Source organism: Stegodyphus dumicola, chromosome X1 (assembly GCF_044657685.1).
Source record: "Stegodyphus dumicola isolate Sdum_Otavi_A_Nest chromosome X1, ASM4465768v1".
Classification (NCBI taxonomy): domain Eukaryota; kingdom Metazoa; phylum Arthropoda; class Arachnida; order Araneae; family Eresidae; genus Stegodyphus; species Stegodyphus dumicola.
The window spans coordinates 22,436,852-22,463,014 of NC_140780.1; the positions used below are offsets into that span (position 1 = coordinate 22,436,852).

Genomic DNA, 26,163 nt, shown 5'->3' on the forward strand with positions numbered 1-26,163 from the left:
GGAGTGGCAAGTGAATTGTAGCCACAAAATGAATATTAAAATAAAAAAGGAATTTAATCCGGCTTCGATTGCTTCTTCTTCGAAATGGATAGACGCTCTAAGCATCACGTCTCTATGCAATTAGTATTTCTACGCATCTACGTCTCAGTGTTCTTATTTCAGTGCCTCCAAAAGTGTTCTGCCATTACATTCTTCGGCCAGCCCACCAGCGGCCGAGCGGTAAAGTCTCTGAACACTGGTAGTTCGGTCTGAGGTTTGAATCCCGCGAACGGGTTGGCTGCATGGGCGTTTTCGTGGTTTTCCCCATGTGTAACTTGTATACGAAAGCATCCCTCCCCTTAGGCAGATAGCCCTAGTGCGCTTTTCCGTAATCTCAATAAACCAAACCAAACCATTCTTCGGCCAGTTCTAATTAAGAAGAAATCTACATGGGTTTGTTATTCTGTGTTCACAGTGAATCATGGGAAAAGTCCTGTTTCACTGAAAATTTAGATGCAAGTTCGTGCCGCATTCATAATCAAATCTTTTATGTCTTGTCATGTCATCCAACCACAGTTTCATTACATATATACAGTATTTAAGAAAAGGAATTTAAACTGCTAGGAAAATAAAATGAATTTTGTAACTAGAAAGGAAGCCCAAGGATATTCTGAATTAATCGAATGCCGATATAATCTGCATTGAGTTTTGCTTTTCTTTGTATCTACTGGATTCAAAATCAGCGATATTCGAGAAACGCGAAAGAAGGAAAATGCATTTTTAACCCCTAGTATATTAATTTTTACAACCGAACGATTGCATCCGGAAAGTGCTGAAGCGTTATAAAAGTAATCGTAGACAGCTTTTTGGAGCTAGAACAATGCGCAGTAATCCGTGTAATTTTGTCAACCCATGTTGACCTTCAATTGTGAAACGTTAAGCTAGTTCTTTGAAACTCAGATGTGTCTCCACAATCCAACGTAAACATAAAAATAAAATAATTTATTTATTAGGGGGGGGGAGGAAGGGCAATTTATCTGCCTACTTCTCCTTTCGTTGACGACGTCATGGCGAATAACAAGATAACGATATGATTTTAAGCGTGAACGACCTCGGAGCAGATTGATTCTACTGCTTACTGTAGATCTCTCACTGCTCCTATTGGTTTCAAATTTCTTTTATTTTATTTAATTTAACTTCTAGTTTACTGGAAAATATGTTTTTATGTCTCTGCAATTGAATATTTTGCAAATAGCAAATTTTCATGATTTTCGCATACACGTCTCAACAGCCAATCAAAAGACCTCTACTAAGAGATGTCTTTGACTGCTTCTGCTGGACTCCCTGCGTAATTTTACTTTTGTATATAATCTTTCTAATTGTGAGAAAAATGCACTTTGATGAGTTTATGCACTGAATATTTGTAAAAATGCACACTGTACCTGAAACTTGGACCAGCATCTCTCCAGCCTACCAGACGCCGCTATAGCCTCACGTGACAAAGTAGTCACACCTTCTTTCATTTTGCATCCTGTCCTCCGGACACACTTATGCATTTGCTATACCTGCAATGTACTTTTTAATTCATGACAGCCGGTATACAGCTTGCTATCAGCAAGCTACACACGGCAATAGTGGGAAAAGGAAAGGAAAGCAGATTGAAAAGTACTGGTTGATCTACAAGGTGGTGTGGTGGTGTTGCTGAAAATTACAACAGTTATATATACATAATTTTTAACAAGTCTCAGTCTGGAGGCTCCTGTGCTGCACGCGTCGAAGCAGTTTTATGCGAGCCGCGAATACATTTCCGTTATATGTTTCTTCTAAATACAATGAGAAATTTTAAAAATGGATAAAATTATTTAAACAATAACTAAAACAGTTAACTTTACCCGCGGACGAGCTCTGAATCACCGAGTTTGTTGCATTGGTTGGAACAAAAAAAAAAAAAAAAAAAAAAAAAAAAAAAAAAAAAAAAAAAACTAGAACTAGAACTGAGTACAGACAAATTGTTTAATATAACAAGTTGAGGTAGTTTAGTCAAGGAGCTTTTTGATAAATGAAATCAAAATTTTCATAACACCGTAATAAATAAATAAAATCATCCCGAGCTGTATAGTTATGCAAGGAAAACAGGTTTAGCATTTCTTGTTAACTTAACCGGACATTTAAATATTCTCAGTAATGAGCTGCTAGGAAAGAATGAACTTATCATTAACATACTTGTATGAAACTTTCTAAAATTAAATTGGAATTACGGGAAACACAATTTGAATCAAAATATTTCGCATATTTCCTACATCTTAAATCCTACCCCATTATTTCAAATAAGAAATCTCAAAAATATGCCAGAAAAATAGCATTATTATGAAAAGAATTTTATGAACGATGTATTGATTTTAATAAATTGTAGTCTAAATTTATGAGGTATTTTATCCCTTCTTTCCACATGTCTTCGTGGTATAATTAGAAGACTACTCGAGAGGTCCCTGGTTCGAGTTCCAGTGAGGGCGCTGCGCATTTTTCCTCGTTCCTGCTTCCCCCTCCCCCCAAAAAAGCCCTGATGACTTTATATTATTTTCATCACCATTAAAACGAACGTGAATAACGCAACAGAAAATATACAGATGAAGCTAATTAATCTACCAGTGTGATACAATTTGTTTTTCAAAGATTTGAAGATACAAATTTGATTAAATTTATTTTTACTTAATGTAATTTATTTACTTTATATGTATGTAATTTAATTTCTATTGATATGTATGTAATTTACTTAAACTTTTTGTAAATTTATTTGCACTCAAAAGATGAATACCCTCAATTACGGTTTTTCAACAATAAGAGTAATCTCTTTGTTTATTAGTTTATGTGAACAGTGATTTTTGGAGCTGAAATTTAATAAGTTTGAGAAAAGTACTTTGACTGACCAATGAGCATCTGCAATCGGTGATGAAGATGAGTTCTGGTAATTTTTCTCCGAGGCTACAAAATTCATCAGAATAGAAATACCATTAAATGTGTCAAACTGTAGTAAGAAATTTAAAAAGTTTATAATTGTTTACATACAAATATGTGTATCTCTTTCTGCATGTGTCGAAGAAAAATTTAATAAATAAAAGAAAGAAGATTGCCATTATTAGTCATTTTTTAGCTAATAAAATACTGCTGCATTCATTAATTTATCTTGCTAAGAGAAAAGCTTCACTTCAGCTTCTAATTTCAAAATGACCTGAATTATTATTTTAAAAGACGAATAAAGATGCTTGTCTATATTGCTAAATCAAAAGCTATCAGACTAAAAGCTGAGAAAAGAATGTTTATTTTAGGTGTATAATAATACATATTTTTAAAGAAGCAGAAATATAAAATAAAGAATAATCAAGCAGTACAAATCGGCAGGTTATTTCTGTCAAGTTCAGATGCAGTTCATAGAAAATTAATTATCACGGAAGAGTTGCTGAAATGTAGTTACTCAACATCTTTTGTAAAACAACATCTTTTATTTTCCTAGAGTTTATAAAATGAAAATCCTGTAAGCTTTAAAGCTAACGTATCCGTTCATTAAAATCATAAGTTAATTAGGAAAATCTGTCTTTGAAGCCAAAACATGCTTGAATTAAATCTCATGAGTTAAAAATTTAGGGTAATTATGAATAATTAAAATAGAATTTTAATTATTTAATATACCTTTCTGCTATTAAATAATAGGAAAAGGATTAAAAAAATTACAGTTCAAAATCTTATCAGTTATTTTTTTCAATAGAGGAAACTAAAACAAGTGTTATATCATATTATTTTATCCCAGGTGTCAATATCCATGATTCTGGCATACTTTATCTTAAATAACTCAAAATCATTAATCCGAGATAAATAGGGTTTCGTTTTCATCGTGAATGAATAAATTTTGACGAATTCGGAAGCTCATATTTGTGACGCGAAGCGAAAAGATCTGGCAGATAAGTGGTCAGAATTTGAAGAAAGTCAAAGATTTTCAACTGTTGAATGATTCGCGTAATGACCATTCCGAGTAAACATTTCAGTCATTTCATTCTATTGTTGGCCGAGTTTAAGAAAGGCTACTTTACCATTTGTAAATTGTTCGTTTATTTTCAGTTTTGTGGTAGTGAGTATTGGTATGTTATCTTATTTTTGGCTTGAGAAGAATTCGTGGATTAAACAAGATTTCAAGAGTCAAGTAAGTCTATACTTTTCTTATTATTTCAGACAGTTACATTTTCAACGATTACAGATAGTGACTTTAAAATTTTTTATTACTTGAAATTAAATTACGTTCAGATTTTTTTCATTATTTTTTTTTTTAAAGATTTTCTGTGGTTATAAGACATGCATTCTTAACTGACATAAGTATTTATGATTTCACACAGGGTTTCTGATTAACAACATACAAATAGTTATATATTAAAAAAAAAGATCTTTGAAGTCAAATACTACTAAAATATATCCGTTAAGATTTTTTGAAAATATCTGTTTGAATTTAAATCATATGTTTAATTTTTCATACTATTATATTTCACAATATTTCACTTGTAGAGACATTCTGAAATATTTACAAAGCTATAAATTTACTCTTAATATTATTTGAAATTACACAATTATAATGCTACAGACGTTAAAGCGATATTTTTATATAACATATGTTTAGTAAATATTTTTAATAATTAAAGACATTTAAGAATTTTTTTAAAGTAATGTTAAGAAAATATAACTGTTTGAATTTCCGATGTGTTATAAATACCAGTCTACTTGAGATGAGCCTAAATTAATATCCGTATAACTATTTGACTTCAAGTGTACCTTAATGGAATGTTTTGCAATTCTCTCTAAATTCAGAAAAGAAAAACTAATTGTTAATGTGAAACTTACTGGCATCTCTCGCATTTGAAGCCGATAATATATCTTAAACAAAATCTGCGTACGAGCTCATTCCTTCCTAAATACCGAACATTTTTGTATTTAATATATAGCAAATGTAGAAGAATATTTGGCGAAAAATCGATGAAATAAAAGTGCTACATTTGCTATATATTAATACAATAATATTACCTGGCAGACTCCAAAATTTTATCATGACTATTGCATTTTATTTTGGATGCCTACGATGATGTTCTCAAAAGGTATGCTTAGAAATTTTCGAATCCAACTTGTAGAATGTTAGAAACGTAATTATTTAGGACTATCATGCTATCAAATAATACTTGTTGCGAAATGGTTTTAAGAAACCCAGATAAAATGACTTTTCAAATTATTTATTTTATTATGCTAATGAGGAAAGTGTTTTGTATAACACTGGTAGTAAATGAAAGGTATTATATGTCATCGATTAGATAGGTGTCTCTTTGTAATAGGCAGAATTTATTGCTAACTGGAAACAATTACATTTCTTTGAGATTTAAAAAACAAAAAACATTTCGAGTTAACAAAAATTTGATGCGATAAGTTACTGGCAATGTTTACATCTTAAAAGTGTATGTATTGAGTCAAAAGATTTCATATTTGAGTGGATGATCGCACAGTTCAATATCAAAACAACAAAACGCACGTTAAAACACAGTGAAAAGTCTGAGCATTCCGCAGTTATCCGCTAAGTGATGTCGAAATTTGAATGCCACAGAACCCTTCAGCCGACTTAACATCATGAATGAAATACAACGCACAAATTTGAAAATGTCTATTTTTGGGCCTAGATTAGAGTAAGTGATTTTTTAACAACGTAGTATTCCAAAAGTCCAAAATGTATCTTAATGGCGATACTACTGAGCACTTTTTTACACTTCGATATAAAGATAACTCGTAACGCTTAACTGTTGTAACTACGCCATAGCAATAGTTAAGGATTACGAATGATGTCACGCTTTTCAGCAGTCCAGTCTCAAAGATTGCTGACATAAATTAAATCACATATATATACATATCTTTTAAATTCAATGCCATAAATCTGTTAATTTATTTATCCATGGTGTAAAATGCTGACAGCACAAAAACGTGGGTTATTTATTAATGTAAAATATGGATAAATTACGTGAGTATAGTAGATCGCATTAGATATTTAATATTAATAAACAAGTTATCTAACTTGAATGTTTAGGTTAAAGAAGCGAAGGTGAACGTAAAACTTATTAATATCTCTTCTGTGCATTTTCTGTCATCAATATGAATGCTACGAAAATTGTGTAATATTTAACTACGCAATACATTATGTACTTAATTTAACTATTTTAATTAAGTATAGTTAAAAATATATATTATTCTTATGTACTTATACATATTCATACCAATGTGCAAATAGTAAAAAGATTTAGATTTAAATATTAGACGTAATGGCATTTACTTTTTACTATATCTTAATTGGCAAGAAATGAATGAAACACAAGTGTTTTCTTCTTCCATACATTGACTATTTGCATTACTCAGCAGGATATCGTTTTCTTACTCTAGACGGTCTCATTTATCTTTCGCTTATCTGTAAGAGGTTCATCAAATTCAAATAAATACTCCTTGCATTAATATTTAAGCAAGCTGTTGTCTTTAACCATTTTAATTTTCCGGAAACAGGTGAAAGATTATTTAGTCCAAAGGAGCGTTATCTCAGAACAGCTATTAGTCTCAAAACGGGATTTTTCGGTTCACCATAAACGGGGTATCCCTTTTTAAATTGTTGCCACCAAATATTATCGCCCTGTATTATATTTAAAGAAATTAAATAATGAAGAATCTGCATGAATGTATGCATGTTTCTCGCATTGTGAAAAACCGACGTTACCTAGAGCTATCAAATTTTGACTAACGTAATCCACCACCCAAAAAATGGGCATCTGGAAGCCCAAATTTTGACTTTCGAATTTGTTTTACTATTTCATAGTTTGAAAATTTTTAACGAATTTTTGATTAACAAACTCAACGATTTCAAAGGAAGCAATGGCAACACTGTACGGGAAAAAACATTTTTATTCTCAACACGCGAGACTGTTTCTCAGAAATTCTAAAGATATGCTGTTTTCAATATTTTGTAATATTGCTGTTGAGTTGAAATTTATGTGGTTTAAGTGCGAATAATTTTATTTAATAAATAACGGTAACATACAAAACTTTAACAAAACACCCCTATGAGAGTAATATAAAATCTGAAAGCTTTCAGATTTTTATTTTATTTATTTTTCTTTATTATGATGTTCGTGTTCTCGAAATGAAAAAGTTTGAAAATATTTCTTTTTTTTAAAGGAAAAATACATCTTAATTCTTTAGAGCCCAGTTTTTACTTAAGGGTACGTTGGGATGGTAAAAGTTATATAAAATAATAACTAACCGTGAGCTCGAAAGTTTTTTTACTGTCTGAATTGTTTTATGTATATATGTATGTATTACTAAACTGTGCTTCAGATTGCACTTTTTCACTCTTGGAGAGAGTATGCCACTTAGAAGGGATCTCCAGACCTGGACTATTTAAAGCGGTTAGTGATGCTCCAACCACTAGAGGCGAACAAAGGGACATCCGCCCCCCCCAGTCAACACCAGATGACAACTATCCCCACAGTCAAAAGAAGTATTTTATCGCAAAAGTAGCATTTAAGGGAAAGAAAGCTATTAAAGAAATGAAGATGTCGTAAAAATGTTTTGATAAGTGGGAGGATGGGAATGCACTCAAAGGTTACATCTGAAAACATCGCGGACGAAAACCTCGCCGAGAAAACAACACAAGGCGAAAACGTAGTGGTACAAAACATCGTGGGAGAAAATAAAGCAAAGAGAAAACATCGCAGTTCTAAAACATTGTGGTACAAAATATCGTGGTCGAAAATAAAGCTGTTCAAAACTTTCGCAGTTTAAAAACAAAGTCGTCGAAAATATAGGGGTAAAACATAATGTACCTACAAATCATCGCATGATGATAACATCGCACACATGCGTTTTTCAAATACCATACTGACATATTATGTAACTGACTCTCACCATAACTAAAAAATTAACATCCAAAAAATTGATTGCACGCTATACATGAAAATGTTAAGAATAAACTTTAAGAATAACATTTTAAGAACAGAAACAAAACAAACATAATTTTCACTAAAGCAATATCAGATTATCAAATGGTAAAGAAAATAATTTGATAATTAACTAAGCAATTTATATAGAGGTAACCTTACTCAGTTATTTATCTTTCTTTTTCTAAGTATTTTTAGATTGTATTTTTCATAAAAGTTATCAATAAAACTTTATAAAAACAGATTAATTTATTATTGACCCTCGTTAATTAACTATGTCAATTTCAAGTTCTGTTAAGCTCTAAGAGCTGAGTTAATTTTTTACTGATTTTTAAGTTTCCTTCTTATAGTTTTAGGGAAAAAATATTAGTTCATTCAAAAATATGAAATATGGAAGCAAAAGAATCCCTCTTTCCTTCTCGCGCTCCCAAATCATTATGCGAACATGCATTTACAACTTTTAAAACCTGAAATCGCATGTGTGCTATGTTATCGTCATGCGATGATTTGTAGGTACTTTATTTTTTACCACGATATTTTCGACGACGATGTTTTTAAACTGCGAAATTTCCGAACCGCTTTATTTTGAACCATGATATTTTGTACCGCGATGTTTTCTCTTTGCTTTCTTTTCTCCGCAATGTTTGGGTCCACGATGTTTTCGGCGGACACCCACTCAAAACCGGTGGTAAATTAACTGTCATATTTAAGAAAATAATATCTGTATTTTCGTAAGATTACTCTAAATTGTTAATTCACAGTTTTGTTTCCTAATAAATAGGCATCGTTCTGACACATCTATGAATATTACTTTTAAATCATGTAATTACAGCACACAAAAGTTAATGGGTAACTGCGAGTTAATGAATGCTTCTGAAAAATCTGCCTATTTTTAACTTGATTTTGACAGTTTCGAAGATAGGATATTTCAGCTGTACCAGTAGTTTCATGTTTATTTCAACGGTAATAGGAAATCTTAATTTTTGCACATATTTTCCCCTACTGCATTTCCCTCAATGTACTTTCATCCTCAAATCTATATCAGCCTTCATTTACAGTTTTCTATACGCTGCAGAGTGCTAAACATTTTTATTTTTTCAAATATTGCTTCATCGAATTCAGTGTTAGTCCATTTAAAATAACTGTTTTCTCTGTTTAAAATATAATATAGTATGCGTTTGTTCTTTTCATCTTAATGCTTGTTTTCCTTCGATTGCTTTTTTGCTTTTTCAATTAGTATTATCGTTCTATTATGCATTAATCTATACCGGCAGTGTGTTCGTAAGACTGTTGTTCATATGGTATGGGAAAATATTGCTATAAGCGTGTATGAGTCTCATTCTTTTCAGAAGGCCTAAACTTCCAATTCATTGGAGCTTCATATGAATTTCTTCAATTTTCCCCCAGTAATGAGGCTAATATTAACTTCATTGGATTGGATATTTACTAACAGCAAACTATTCCCATGATGGGAAGAGATTTTTAGTGTCTCTTCAGTCTGAACTACTATCCAGCTTTAAATATATAGGAAACTTGATATTGTATTAGATCTGGATTACTACACAAATTAGTCGTGTAATTTGGAAATGAAAAATTCGATAGAGCAGGAAACAGAACTTGTCTTCCACACTTGAGTGAGAAAGCTTATTCGATTACCTTGACACTGTTTCTAAGTTGTCAGCTTCCTGAGACCGCCTTTAGATCAAATATTGCATTAATAAGACTTAAGCATACTACTAATTTCCCCCTGTTTATTCAGTTGAACTTGTTCTTAAAAGTCCTCTATTTATTCAACTAAATCTAGTCTTAAATATAATACTCTTCATCAAAACTTTCGTTTAATCTCTCTTGCATAAAAATTCTGCAAGAGAAACAAATGCCAGTATTTTTAGAATTGCCTATGCAAAAAACTTTTCTTGTAGAAGATTTAATATTTTTAACAGAAATGCCTGAAAATTTTGTGGTAATCTCAGGCAATTTAATAACATAGAAAAAACAATTAGAGGATGCAACTTTAACAGGCAAATGAAATGGGCGTCAGTTACTCTCTAGTAAAAAGCATAACATTTCTTTCGGTCTAATGTTTCGAATATTGGCTTCTGATTCAACCCGAAGCATGAACATTGCAAAATACGTCCGAATCATCTCCCCTGGAATATGTGCATTGTGTGCTGAAGAGACCCGGAGACCGATTTTGTTAAGTGGTCACGCGTATCACGACGGAGGAAGGAGCTTCCGTCTTGGACTAATGAGCTTGCAGTAGTAACGTCAGTAATGTCATGAGAACTCTGCCCCCAATTATGTAATCAAAGATATTATCTTGCAGTTAAAGTTTTTACGAAGTAATTAAAATTACAAGGATATAGTCGGAAATTTTATATGAGTTTTGATTAAATTTAATGATCTTTGAAAATGTTCATGGTAAAAATCATTTAAAAAGAATACGAATATATGTTGGATTGTCTACAGGTCTTCATAAAATGATTTTTACCTTTTCTCTCGAAATAAAATTTGAAATTTTTCCTTATTGGTAAAATTAAAAGCATGGTAAAATTAAAAGCATGATAAAATTAAAAGCATTAGTAAAATTTGTTTTACACATAAAATGAATCGTTTTTGCAAAGATTTGTAGTTAAGTTATTTTGGTTACAAAGAATTAGTTGCTTTGTATTTGAAATTCATCTGAATGATCAGTTAGAAAAGATGCCTTTCCTACATATTTAGATTTGCTTTTCTAGAAGCAGAAAACACGTAATTATTTTAATATATTAAATAAATGTTTATCCTTCATTTTCTAAAGCATTATATTATAACGATGTGATGAAGAAATGTTATCTACATAAACACAGCTAGTCACAAAGTTTCTTTGTGTTAGTACCCCTGATAAAGTTTGTTTGAGTCTGATCTATGAAACCGTACGAAAACAAATTTGGTTGATTCTGTTTAAATTCCAAGGGATACATATTTATTAATAGCTGAAAAAATTATTTATAGTCTTGAATGTTAATTTTTTCTGCCAAACTTAAAAAATTTGCTAAACAATTATAACTTCCTCTAGTGCAGTTACAAAGGTTGAAAAAGCTCATACACACGAATCAATAATTTAATTTTTTTATCGGGCCGAAAAAGTCCCAGTTTGGGCATTTTTATTATAATATTAACTATAACAATGAAATTTAAATGTAACAAAGTATGAAAATTTCGTGATGTTTAAATTTATTTCGGAGTAACAACTTTCAATTTTGTTTTGGAACATAAACATATCCTCCTTAATTCTTCTTTGCTATTGTAGTTTTCTATTTTGTTTATATTAGTTGACCCTTGTAATTAGGTATGTTTAATTAGCAACCGTTGAAACCATTTAAACGTAATAACAGTACGCATGATATAACTAATTTCTACCTAATTTTTACAAAAGATAATATTATTACACATAATAGCATAAACCTCAGATTTACTTTACGTTCTCTATAGAATTATAATTAAAATGTATATTTCTGATAGTACCCTTTAAAGTATCTCCATTAAATATCTCAGATCAAATGAATTGAGCTTATAATCTATCTCTTACGAAGTCATTTTAAAATTTTTTTCGCAAAGACACATTTCTTAAATCTTGAAACAGTATGAATTTATTTTATGAGTCAGTTGAAATTAAGCTTCATATTAGTTTTTAATACGTATAATGTCACAAGTAATACGCAAAACATTTAACTGAAAGAATGTACAAACATTGCAATGGTACTCCATCTTCCAACAATTCGGTAAAAAGTAGTTAGAAGTTATATTTTCTGTAGATATTAACAAAGGAAGAGCTTCCGATGAAATTCTATTTCTTTGAGCTAGAAATTGGTTTCATTTTATCCAAGCATTCTGACCGTTTATTCTGTTTTAGCAATGTATTGATTTTATCAAAATAAAGTCATCAGTTCACAAACAAGCTGAGAAACCATCAATGAACTGTTCTGAGAAATAATTAGATTCCAGTAGCACCATGAAGACAAATATCTACCTCGAAATTTCAGTTAAAAGTCATTGTAACAGCATAATTCATGCACAGCATTTAGAAGCAAAAATATTTTCATCTGCAAAACTTTGAAGCATTCTCCTTAATTTTACGTGAACGAATTTAAAATTAAAGACCATTATAACTTCTGTGTTTGCAATACCATTGTGCAGTTATGAAGTTCGTGACACGGGACTTTGTCGTAACAAATATGGCTTCCTTGACCTTTCCCGTCCTTGAGTAGTCCTAAACACACAGCGATTTTAACCTTTTATCAAATCGTTAAGATTAACATACTGAACGAGCCAAGTTCAGAAGGTACCGGATATTATTTAGAGCTAAAAATTCAGTTATCATTACGCTACTTTAGCTATTCAAACTGCATTCCGGCTAGTATGTTTTGTATTGCGATCATACAATCCCTAATGAGTTACCAAATTACACTAAGATAATCAATGAGCAAGATACTTTATTTTTCAATGTGCAAGATACTTTATTTTGCGGAACGCGCTTTCAGTCAGGCATGTTAAATAAAATTATGAGTTAAAAGATTTATTTTTTAAATTGACTTTCTGTAAATCTTTGATTTTTATATTGCTATATACTTTTTAAAATATTTAATTTTAACAGTAATCTTTATTTCCGTTCATTAGAAACTGCATAATACATAAGAAGCATAAAAAATTCCAAATATGCATATAAATATTCAATATGATTATTACAAAAACATATCTTAAAAGCTAGACAATATCTGCTTCTTTTAGCAATTTACAATAATAGCGTGATCACATGCTGTTAGTTTAAAAATAAGCCTGTAAAGAATTTATGAGTATTAAAACTTCTTTTAATACTTTAAATGTTTTGCTGTTCTATTCATTAAAAGTAGTGCATTGTTTTAAAGCCGCAACCATATAATTGTATTTTTCAATGTGTTTGCATCTTTAGTTGGATATTCGTTGCCTTCAGTAGCTGATAGTAGAGATGTTTTGCCGTGGAGAGGGAGAAAGACGTCTCTGTGATTTTACAGCAGAAATGTGACTCAATTTTGTGATTAGGATGATGAAACATGCTTTAGTACATCAACAACTGAGGCATCTGAAAGTGGTAACGTGAGAATGATAGATAAAGCACTTTCTGGAAGGTTACCCACTTTTGTTATGGGCGTCAAAAATGCATAGGCAGACACTAAACGATGACTGAGTAAACTTCTTGGAAGCGATAGGAGGAAGAATAGATCTGATTTACTCAATAAACAGCGATTTTTGCATTAGGGCAATGCCCGGCTATATGTTGCTGCTGTGGAATTGGCAGGATTGCCTGAAATCGATTTGTCCAATCTAAAATACCCTAGCTATACTTAATGACATGTGATATCTTGAAATTCTTAACGTAGGAAAAGCAATTACATGCAAAGATGTTCTCTTCAGATGAGGAAGTGAAAAACGCTAAGCTGGGGAAGTATAAGCTTGTCTCCGCCGGCTTCGAGTTAGAGCTAGCTTGAGCGATAGTTAAACTATGAAGTCATTAGGCTATACTTTATGAATTTTTAAGTTATTCATTATCTTTTGATGTAAGTGTTTTTTTTTTTTTTTTTTCCTAAGCACAAGTTGGTACCAACTGTTAAACTTTATTTGAGTTAATAAAAAGTTCTTTGCACCCGTACCCTGACCCTGACTTTGTTGCACTTTAAGACTCGGTGGTAATTCCCCAAACAGTCTTCAACGTCGCGTGCATTTTATGATAGCTAAGAAAACACAACGTTACAACTCCCACAATGCTAAAACGGATGTCACAAAGCAGTCCATTTCATGTTTCTGAACAGCTTATACAGTTCTGCGAAAGGGGCAACTTAATGTGCAGGACTCAGTTTTGAAAAAGAAAGAAATTACAGAGCACGCTGTATCATCTGACTGAATTACGTAATCGGTCTCAAAACGTTTCAGCCAGTTGCTTGGGTAAGGCTCGTTATTAAATTAACTGAAAGCAAACTCAGAACTTAGCAGCTAACAAGAAAAGTTTGCTTAAACTGTTGGCGAGTTATTATGAAATAAGTCACTAAAAATCATCTAAATTAAAATTTATTGAGCCATTCCTGGTGGTTTACAAACGGAATTACGACACAAACGAAAGGAGAACTTATTTCACTACACAAATGAAAGGAGAACTTATTGCACTACAAAAATGAAGCTGCTCTGTTCTGTAATTGAATTTAAAATATTTACAAAATAAAGCATTAATTCAAGGCTAAACACTTAATCGATATACACTACAACTAAACTCTTTAATTCACTTGCTAACAACGAAGTTTACAAGTTTAACCTTCAATAAATTTAGCAGGAAGTAATTGTCAGCGAAACAGCGGCGTTGCGGCGAAATGTTTTCATAGGCCATAATCAAGGTTAAACTCTTATATTTATTAACGAAGTTGTATGCCTTTAAATTTGTACAGTTTTTCTGGGCTGAGCGAAACATATGACATGAGCCAAGAATGACAGGATATCTTTTAACTAAAAACTCTAACTGTTGATAGAACTTAAGAATTGTGAAATGTCTATAACAGCCTCGTGAAAAATAATATATTTACTGAAGACTTTATAGAGTCATTAGGTTAATTGGAAGCAGGAAAGATGAAAAATATTCAACCGCCTCCGCCGGGAATCGAACCACGGACCTCTGGAATACCGGCCCAGCGTGCTACCATTACACCACGAAGGCACGCTAGGGAAGTGGGAGAAATACCTTATAACTTGAACTAAATTAACCAGTTGTTATGATGAAATAATTTTCAAATTCGACTTAAGAACCTGAAAACTTTATGATATGTGAATTAATTATATTATGTTAAAACAAAATTGCCTTAAAGCAGTTAATGATAGTTCAATGAATTATAAAAATCTAGCATATTAAGCGTTAACCGCATGGCAAAAATACAGAAACAGGTTGGGGGTACTAAGTGGTAATCTGACGTATAAAAATATATACAATGAAGAAAAAAATTATTAAGAGGCAAATTAGTTATGGTGAAGTGGTTTTGAAACGTCTGATCGTTCTTCTGCCAATTCAGTCCAAAGTAATCCGTTAATTATTTCGTAACCCATCAAAAATATTCATAAACTATAAAGTTTAAAGTATCTAGGCCGAGTTTTGTATTTAGAGCAGATAAAATAATGGTTCGGGATTACAACAGATATGCGAATACTGCTGATTAGATTAAGGCGAAGTAATAAGTTGGTCCTCTCTCATAATGCTGTTTTTAATTTGTACTGCTGTTTTTAGTTTAAAGAAGTCATGATAACAACCAGTTAAGAAGATTAGATAACTGTCGTTTAAGAAGATAAAATGTGGGAAATAGATGCATCTGCTATTTATGTATTATATTATGATTTTTTTTAATGTATTGGGAATATAAAGAAAAGTCTAAATCCTGAAATAAAGGAACAGTTCAGGAAATATTGGAAGAATATGTGATACAATGACACCAATATTCACGAACGATTTATCTCTTAGACAAGTAGGCTAAGGTAAGCTTATTATTTGCTTCTATTGCAATTCTAGCAACTAAGGGTTAATTATAGTTTATGTGTAGGTGTCTGAAATGAAAGTGAATTGAAATTCCTGTTCTCAAACTTAAATGATAGAACAAAGCAGAATTACGAACCATTACGGTGATGTAGTTGGCATGGCTTCCTACTGGAGAATGGAAGATTGAATTCGGTTTTCTTTCAACAGCAACGCTGTATTGATAAAGAAAAGGCGAAGACTTAAAAAATGAATTCGTTGAGTTCTAAATAATCCAAAAGAGGATAATAAGAGGGAAAGGATATTTCGAGTAAAAGAAGGAAATAAATAACAAATATCTATGGAAATAGATAAATAAGAATTCGGTTTCGAGATTAATAATTATTTTACTACCTATCAGAAGGAGGAGTGAATCACTTAACACAGTATTTTTGCGTAGAGTTCAAGTTATGGGCGAGCTAACGAGAGCTTTTTTAGTTATCTCCATATGAAATTAAGAATTAATCTCCAGCTTTAATATTATTTAGACTGAAAATGAATTCTTTATAACTTCAATTTCCTGAAACAATTTACTTAAAATTAATGTTAATTTTTTGTTTGAAAATAGAATGAGTTCAAAGCCGAAAGTGAATTAAGGAATTTCTAATACGAAGCTAAATTTAGTAATAGTAAACAAAGCTTTCATCCGCATTTACCAAAATCAATTATATTGTTCTGATATCCCCTTGAATTAAGTTTCGTGCCATAAACTTCTTAATATCTCCATGATTTCTCGAAATTGGTTACAGTTTTGTTTCCATTTCTACAAAACGATGTTTGTTGGCCTATAATATTAGATAAATCTAATTTGTCTTAGAAATAAAGGGAAATATAATGACAAGTATTTTGTTCTTGTTTGATAGATAGGCTTCTGAAGATACCATACATAGGCAAGAAGAACTTTTTTCTTGAAGAAGAAGAATCTGTTTAAAGAACAATTCGTTTTCGTTATAGTAACTAAAAAAATAAAAAAAAAACTAAATGAAAATTAATAGAGCGTATAAGAAAAAATGATTGGCTTGAAACATGAAAACTTAATACAATAAAAAGCCGCTTTGAGACAAATCGTTTCAAAACCTTTTATCAAATTTGTGCATGATTTACATTACTTTAAACAATTTTTTATTTTAACTTATATAAAATCATTTACTTTATATTTTTATTTACTTAATTATTTAATTTATATTATCATTTACTTAATCATTTACTTTATGTGAGTGTAATAAGTTTTCATACATATATATATATAATGCTTTATATTTTTTATAAAGGATATAAGACTTTATACCTAAAAATCACTCATAACAATATAGAGCTTATACCCTTCTTATAACCATCGCAATCTTATCATATATTTTTCATATATATCTTTATATTCTTCATAATGGAAATATGAAAATAATTTAAGCATTCTGAGGTAAAAAAATATGACAATATAGTTATGCTATTGAAAAATATTTTAATTATAATTAATGAATTAGGTAATAAAAATAGCTAATTATTTATCAGCAAAGTTTAATAAATATGTACTTGATTTATTCTATTTAATATTTAAATGCGTCTAACTATGAACTCGAGAAGCATGGAAATTTTTGAAAACGAAAAGCATGTAAAGTGAAAAATTGAGAACTTAGTTATGTATACAAAATAAAATTATGGATAAATCTGTACAATTATCTACGTTGAGAAGAATTACTGGAACTTAATGACATTTTACATTTTCAAGCTATTGTGCTCACTATGACGTTAAATGCTTCATCTTTAGTATAAGTGTGAACTTTAATTATTTTTTCTTAAATAGAAACATGTATGAGAAATAAACTCAAAAAAGCTTTGCAATTTTTTTAAGATTCTGTTTGAAAGGTGTTAGATAAAAGGAAATTGTACAATAAAGAAGACATTTTTCTAAATGCTAACAGAAAAGCGTGAAAACAATCCGTGAGAAATAGAATTGGGTATATTATTAAAATAAGGCACAGATTTCAAATGTTAGTTTTAGGATGCGTTGCAATAAATGTCAGTTAATGCAAAGAAATTTAAAGTTCTTTCATTTTAAATAAATTCTTTTATTAAAAACATAATGAAGCTACGTGTGAATATTTTCTTTATTTCATTTTTTGACTGCTAGTAAACTTGTTTAAAAACTGGCAGAGGAAAAATAATACACTGTAAGATAAAGAGGAGCATTTAAGACCCTATTGGGTTCTAATTGTGCAGAAGTTTAAATCAATGTCCTTCAGATCCTATTAGACTGACAAACGAGTTATTGCTTTAGTTTGAATCAGAATGCCTGTATCCAGCGAAGGTCAAAATAGCCTTTTTCATTAACTCCTTAAATTTAAAAGAAGTCACCACTTACGCTTACGAAACAAAACTCTGCCACTTACGAATATTTAAAATAGTATAAGTTTCAATTCAAATAAAGTAGTCGGAAGCGATAAGCGATAAGCGACGGAGGACGTGGGCACTGTCCCTTTACCATTTGGGTTAATCAGTACAGCACCACGTCCACCTTTATCTTACATTTCATATTACATTATATATTACGATACATGATTTACACATTGCATTATATACTACATATCAAATTAATACCTTATCCTAACATTACATTAACTTCACATCAACTTATTACATTAAAATTCTTTTCTAATAAACCCTATATTGGTACATTATAAAAGGGTTATTTTGCACAGGATTCGCATTAGACACAGGATACGCATTATATTATCATTATACACTGGGTACACATTACATTATATACGGGGAAATTAATGATACATAGGAACATTATACGCAATAGGGGGTTATAAGCACGATACGGGTTAGATTATTCACATGAAATTAGTTATACACAGGTATTGCATTATACAGGATAACTTATTCACATGATAGACTTCTCGATACACTGCCTACATCGTTATGCATAATACTATTATAAAGTTTGCATTCACATTTCTTCAGTTGGGCTTTGCATTCTGTGTCATGTTGCTCATTAATCAGTACATACTACATTACATATTACATTGCATAATATGATACATATGGCACTATTACGATTACATTACGTATTACATTATATATAATGATACATATAACACTATTACGACTACATTACATATTACATTATATATTATGATACATATGACAATATTACGATTACATAACATATTACATTATATATTATGATACATATGACACTATTACGATTACATTACATATTACATTATATATTATGATACATATGACACTATTACGATTACATTACATATTACATTATTTATTATGATACATATGACACTAATACGATTGTATTACATATTACATTATATATTATGATACATATGACACTATTACGATTACATTACATATTACGATACTTGGCTTACGTATTAGATAATGTACTACATATCAAATTAACAGGATAGTTTATCAGTACATACTACACTACATATTTTATATTGCGATACATGGTTTACACATTACATTATATTCTACACATCAGATTGACAAGACAAAATAACGCCTTACCTTAACATTACATTAACTTCCAAATACTTATTACATTAATTTTCTTTCCTAATATACCGTATACTGGTAACAGATACATTATCATCAGATTGTAATAATGTTGTTTTGCACTGGCTGCGCATTCAACACAAGATGCGCATTAAATTATACACAGGGAAATTAGTGATACGTAGGAAAAACATTATGCACAGAAGGGTGTATATACATGATGCGTGTTAAGTTACACGCAGGGAAATTTGTTATGCACTGGTGAAACATTATGCAGGATAAATTATACTGACTAACTTATACGAAAGTGCATATTACATTACTCCTTATAATTAAGCCGGTAAGCTTTACAATGTTATTCTGTACCGAAGTTCTTTATACTTATAATACATTGCTTAATCATTACATTAATATATTTACCATGTACAAAAACATATAATGGATTACATTAGCATTCCTTAATATACATAGATTACTTTGCATTTACAGTTAGCATATTACTGCAGAATTTTGCATCTGTGCATTTCTCCATTACTTACATTTCGCACCTTAGAATAGGTCGCGGTATATGGATGTGATGGTATTAGTACGCGTAGTACATGAACTGTCCTGCATTGCGTAATTTGCCAGTATTGACACGTTGCTGTTCTGTTGAAGGCAGTTATACGCGCTGCAAAGTGCATAGTTATATGCACGATAACTGACCTCAGTGCGTAATGTTCATTACTGACTCAGTTCATTTGCATTATTTACAGTTTTAGTTTGTGAGCTGCTCGTAGCACATCATGCCGATAGTTATATATACATGGAGTTTGTATGACATGGTTTTTAATTTACACGATACATGGCACATGGTAAATGGCGTTGTACACTCCACCTTGCATTTGCATATCATAGCTTAGCACGTTTGATTAGACATAAGTCTGTGCCCACGTTCATGAGTTTATCAACTATCTTGTTGATTTTTCGGACAGTACGTAAAGTAGTCGGAAACTACACAAAGGGATATATTTAAGCTATAAAGAATTTCTACCGCCTTCTTAGCATGCCTTTGTGGGGTAGTGGTCAGCACACTCGGCGCGTATTCGAGAGGTCAGTTGTTCGAATCCCGGGGAGGGCATTGCTCATTTTTCATGTCTCCTACTTCGAAATAACCTAATATATCTACAAAGCTGGCTCAGATATTTCAGCGGTGCTTTTTTAATATCGATTAACAGAATTGCTAAAAGCCAGAATAAACTTTGTTAGAGCTAGTGATAGGACCTAAACTGTAAGTGAGGCTATTAAAGGCTCTAACCCTAAAACATTCAAGCCGTGGGCTTAAATACTCGCACAACTAATTTCAATTCTGGTGCGGATTGCAGAAAGAATTTATATTAAAGGTTCAAATCATAAGAATTGGTCAATTAACATAAAATCCTTATAACCTTACATTTACAAAAGAAGAGTTAGCAATGACACGATTTTATTTGGAAAGTAATTATGCATGAAAGATATATTATTATAATTCTTGCCTGAGAGCATTTTAACTAAACTTTGTAACTGTATAATGTGAACATAGTTCTTTCACGAAGTAAACTTAATAGGGAAGTTTAATGTATAGGTGTTGGTATCATATTTGAAACTTAAAAATGTGAACTTAAGAGCCGCATTAAAATTCAGCGTGTAGGATTTTATGTTAATTAACCAATTATTATGATTTGAAGCTTTACTATAACATCTTTCTTTCCGTGGTCTTCACCAGAATGTAAATTAGCTGCTGAGTTTTTAAGCCAAGGGTTTGAATGCTTTAGCATTAGAGCTTCTAGAATTCTCGTTTATAGTTATGTGCTATCGCCTATTCCGCTTCAGCCATTTTGCTAGCCGGCTTTATAAGCATTCCGTTAATTACTTAAGTCACGTTACTTAAAACTGAATTTCAATTTATGCTAGTTTAAATACTCGCAAATGGAGGAATTCGCTTTGTAGCACAAGTAGTGTTTTCTATTAATTTCAAGAGCTAAATAAAAAGGTTACACTCGTATTAACTTTCGTACGTTCATTTGAATTCAGACTAGACTCCAACGCACACGACAAAAACAGGTATGAGTAATGAATTATACATTGTTTATAAACTGGAAGGTTACACAAGGGATATCTCATTTGGAAACCCCATTTGAGCGTTAGTTATTTGTGTAAAGATCATGCTATATCTCGTAAAAAGCTAAAACTTCTACCAGCCATGCGTCGGGATTTTACCGCTGCATGATCGTGGCCTATCGGGACTGCGGTTTGTTGTTCCTCAACACTGCTACTTGTGTTCCCCAAACTGCCAGACGAATATGGAATTGATGGGTCCAGGATAGCCATACTAAACGCCGTGCAAGATTTCAGAGGCCCAGGGCCACTAAAGATCGAGAGAACAGACATGTTGTCCGCCAGGCTTCGCGGGACTGTGCAGCCATGTCACGTACCCTGAGTCAGGAACTTCTCTTGTGCGCAGAACGACAAGTGTCCACACAGACAGTTTAATGACCTCTTCAACACCACAGACTGTCAACATAGCGACCTTTAATGCAGCTTCCCTTGATGGTGCACTAAAGGTAGGTGCGCCTACAGTGATGGGATAAACGACAAAACAGGACACAGAAGTGCACCACATCATAATGAACGTATTTTTCTGTGGAGGCACTGAGGAAAATGAATGATGCCAGTTTGCATTCGTCATATAAGGGCTCATAATCTGCCCTGCTGCTGTGTGGTGCCATTGAGTACACAGCCCGATCGCCTCTTGTTCGCATGGCCGGTAACGTCGACAACCGCCGTTACATTTCTGATACATTAAGGCAGGTGCTTGAGCCATATCTTCGAGGTCTGCATGAATGCCCTCTTTCAACATAATGCATGAACGCATGCGTCCTGGGCTGTCCTTACCTTCATCGATACAGAAAGTGTTCGACTGTTGCTTTTATGAGAGAGTGGTACGCAACTACTCGCCAGTCACTACAGTTGAAGAACTCTGGCATAGAATTGAAGCCATATGGAAATGGAATACCCGTATTTGTCATGCAAGCTCAGTCCAACACGATGCCCCGCAAGATTGCAGCTGTTGTTGTTGCCAAAAGTGGCAGTTGTATGTACGTATTCTGCACGTTATGTACTCCAAACCACCTGCAAATTTAATCATTTCTACCTCCCATTATTCCGTGTATGTGCAATAAAAATTATTCTGTTTTTTATCTTTTCTTCGTGGTGTAGCAATTTTAATGGCCAGCAATGTAAAAATAATTAATCAATAAATGATTCGCTACAGGTGTTGAGAGCAACACTCACAATTTACCGCTAGGCATTTTAGTTAACCCCCCCCCTTTTTTCTTTTCGAAAATACTGAAGACGTAAATGGTAAGTGAAGCATCATTTCCAAAAAGACATACCTTTAATTGCAGCTTGCTAAGATGAATGGTCATGGATTACTTCAAAATCCTTATGAGAAGAGATAAAGATTTTACACACAGAAGAATTTTATTGATAAATTATTTCCTTCTGAAAAATAATTATATAGAACTGTAAAATTCATAAAACCGGTATATTCGCAAGTAAATTTTAAATTCCTTATAATTTGTAGATGATGTAACTGTATTAACCTTATAGTCCAATTAGAAGCTAATGAAATTTGGTTTAAGAGAAACAAGAACACCTTGTAGAACATTATTATCAGACATTGTAATAAGCACAATTATGAGAAAAAAGCACTGTTATAGAGTATTGTAGAACACTATTATTATTATATCTTCACACAGTAACAAAAATGTACGTATGTTAAGATAATGTTAACTATTCAAACAACAATCAATTTTTTATCTATTTGATACTTAAATAGTAATCAGTTTGTCACCAGTGGCTATTTGATCATTTAATAAAGTTTAATTTCAATGTAAAGATTTAATAAATTAAGAAATCACTTCCTTGTAATTTCATACATTAATTAATGTTAAAGAATAACTGAAGAGTTTCTGAAATGTAAGCGACAGAAAGATAGGTGCGATTTGTAAAAATTGACAAGTCATTCATTTTTTTGTATTGACTTTATTAAACTTATCAGTCTTTATTATTTTCGTTTCAACCCTTTTAATAAATTTGCAATTAGTTTTTTCTATGTTATATCCTTTTCACTCTGCTTACACTCCAGAAGTGGAAGGCGATTGAATTCGAAATTCTGCAAACAAATGATATAGGTTTATAGTGACTCTTCACGAAATGTAATTTCCATAGAGATAAAATTGTATTTTAACACGTATTAGTACAAATCATTAATTAATAAGTAATTGATCTTACATTCGGCTGGACATTGTTACTGCTGGTATTCTGAAACTTAACTGTGGATTTGTTACTGCTGGTATTCTGGAACTTAGCTGTAGATTAAAATTATTGTTCTAATTTATGTTTAAGTAATACAATATAATATACTATTTTGAGATAAATAAGAGTAGCACTAGCAAGTTAATTTGGATTTTCTACCAGGTCCAGTTTTTCACGCTGCTAGAGGAGTGCTTATAAAACACATGTCTCCCACTTTAATGAAAGGTGCCTACTCTTAATAGAAGCACCAGCAACAAGTAAAAAGTATATGTTTGAAATTCATATTTGCATTTATGTTTTTCAGAGTTCAAATGTTATGGGGACTCTAGAAAAAGTTCTTATTTTGATGCTCATTGGAAGCTGCAGTGGGATTGCGCCTCAACCCCATATAGTGTTTATGATTGTGGATGACCTAGTAAGTAGAAACTTTCTTTTCAAATATTATCAAGAAAATATGTGTGACCGGAATTTTCCATTCCAAGCTAATGACATTTCTGAATCTTAGCTGTTTAAAATAAGTAATCTTTTAACTATGCAAAACAATGATTTAGAGATACAAAAAGTGCTACTGCCTAGCAATTTTTATAATTAATCTTTTAAAATTATTTTTTGCTGGGGTAGTTTCTGCGCTTTTCTAAATAATTAAGACATTCTTGCTGTGTTGGGAGTGGAAAATTAATCCGGTAATCTGAAGACCTGGGTTTACTGAGGACACAAGTTTTTAAGTGTTTTCCCCTCTTAAACTTTTAATGTCTAGGTCAGGGGTTCTTAACCGATGGTACGCAAGAGAAAAATAAGTGGTACGTAAAAAAGAAGCAAAGTATATTTGTCTATTAAATTCAAAAATTAAAACCCTAACATCCTAATTTAGTTTTTCCTCTAACATTCGTAAATTTATGCGATCTGAGCTTTGTTCAAGAGTGGTGGTGGTAGTAGTACTTTGTAGTGGCGGTACTAAAGGTTTCCAATTTTTGTTTAGATGGTACGCGTTAGTCAAAAGGTTGAGAACCGCTGGTCTAGATACTATCTGCTAAACTAACAGTGAGCCAGAGTCTCTACATTACGGGGAAAACGCTGTCAATTTCTCTAGAATTTTTGTCCTCAGAATATCTGATGTGTTTAATACCGCGGATATTTATGAATTGCAAAACTTCAGCAACTTCAATTAGTGGAATGGAAGTAATCTTTCTTTCCAATCACTTTTTAGTCGAGGGAGGTTTTAAAAATATCCTCTTGTACGTTCTTGTGGTGTAATGATGTGGATATCATTCTTATAATCTAAATACCCCAATTTGTTTCTTGAAGGGGATATAGTAAATTTTTTGAGCATTCTTTGCCCTTAAACTTCTAATGTATCCACGCTCTTAAGAGCATATGATGAACGTTTATTTTGTACAAAAGGAAAAATTAATCCTTCAGAAAAGTAGGCACCATTTTCATTAATAGTCTTGTGACAAATAGTCAGGCAGATTTCAGATTTCATCCACACCGAAATGAAGCAGCTTAGAAGCGATGAATTCTGCCAGCCGTTCATTCACATAGGCTTTCCTGACGAAGGTTCATCAACCGGTGACAGTTCTAAGGTTGGGATTGTCTGTCAGTGTTATTGCATGGTGTTGGACTATAAGCGGATAAAGCAAAATTTCCCTAACTTCCGGCGAAGTACTCGATGCATGTCTTTTACTTCAAGATAGTTTTTGAAATGTTGTAGGAAAAGAGCAGGGTAACGCTGCGACAGTATCCTAACAAATATGTCAGCGAGAAGCTGTAATTGCTAACGGTGCACTTTGACGGTGATTGCTGGTGCTTGGTTGGAGCTACTCTTGTGCCCAGGTAAATCCTACTAAACTCACAGGATCAATTTACGCAGGTGAACTGTTATTTAGACTGACGGCTAGGAGGGTCACATTTTTCCGTTCAGTTTCATATGGTCTTTCCGTTTCCATAGATAGAAGCACAATTTTTCTGCCCATTGGTATTGAAATCGAACCTTGATGTCAGTGCAGTATTAAGACAACAAAGAACTAGCAAATTAAACTAGGGATTTGTCGATGACTCATAAATAATTTTTTTTACAAGAACTTGCTGTCTAAGTTACGTGCATATAAGTGATCAATCACAGTGCTCTTGAGTAAAGGTTTCTGCAAGTTCATGCCTAGATTTACATAGTTACATGCGGGTCTGCTGCTATCTGTAGCCCACCATCGTCGTAACGGGAGCCGTTCTTCAAAGTCGATATTGCTATCACAGAAGCGCATGAGCCAATAAGTCTGTTTAGAATTTTCTCGCAATACCTTCACCAAACAAGGTGTCAAAGCGGCAAGGTATCTACCACCTTTCTCCCCTTCCACCAATCTACACGAGAGGACATTCGACTCGCCGCATATTTAGAATGCCGCCATGCCGCACCGACACTATACAATTACAAACATCCATGTCTTGTCCGAGATTCTAACCCGGGCCCTTCGGTACCGTAGTAGGCTTCCCTAACCACTATACCGTCTGGACGACAAGTAAACTAGTAAGTAAAACATGCATCAGCCTAATGCCGACCAAAAAATCACAGCATGATTTTGTGACTGTATTTGACATTGTCGTTGTGACTGTTCTCACTTGTCTGATAGTAATGTCAGAACAAGTCCACGAATTTTACTGTGGCGAGGAGAGAGTTGTGTCTTCCGCTGACGTGAGAGTTAAAACTTTATCTGTGACTTTTTGATTTAGAAGAAGAAACGCATGGCAAACAAACTATATAACTTAAAA

General features: G+C 32.3%; 1 protein-coding gene across 1 annotated transcript in view; it reads left to right on the forward strand.

Moving 5' to 3' along the window:
• Positions 1-3,913: 3,913 nt before the first annotated feature.
• LOC118198317 (arylsulfatase B-like) overlaps positions 3,914-26,163 on the forward strand; it is a 76,979-nt gene continuing 54,729 nt past the window's right edge. Inside the window, exons 1-3 of the mRNA XM_035369965.2 lie at positions 3,914-4,006; positions 4,093-4,174; positions 23,705-23,815. Of these exons, the coding sequence (XP_035225856.1) occupies positions 4,115-4,174; positions 23,705-23,815 (171 nt within the window). The 5' untranslated portion in view covers positions 3,914-4,006; positions 4,093-4,114. The remainder of the gene's footprint in view (positions 4,007-4,092; positions 4,175-23,704; positions 23,816-26,163) is intronic.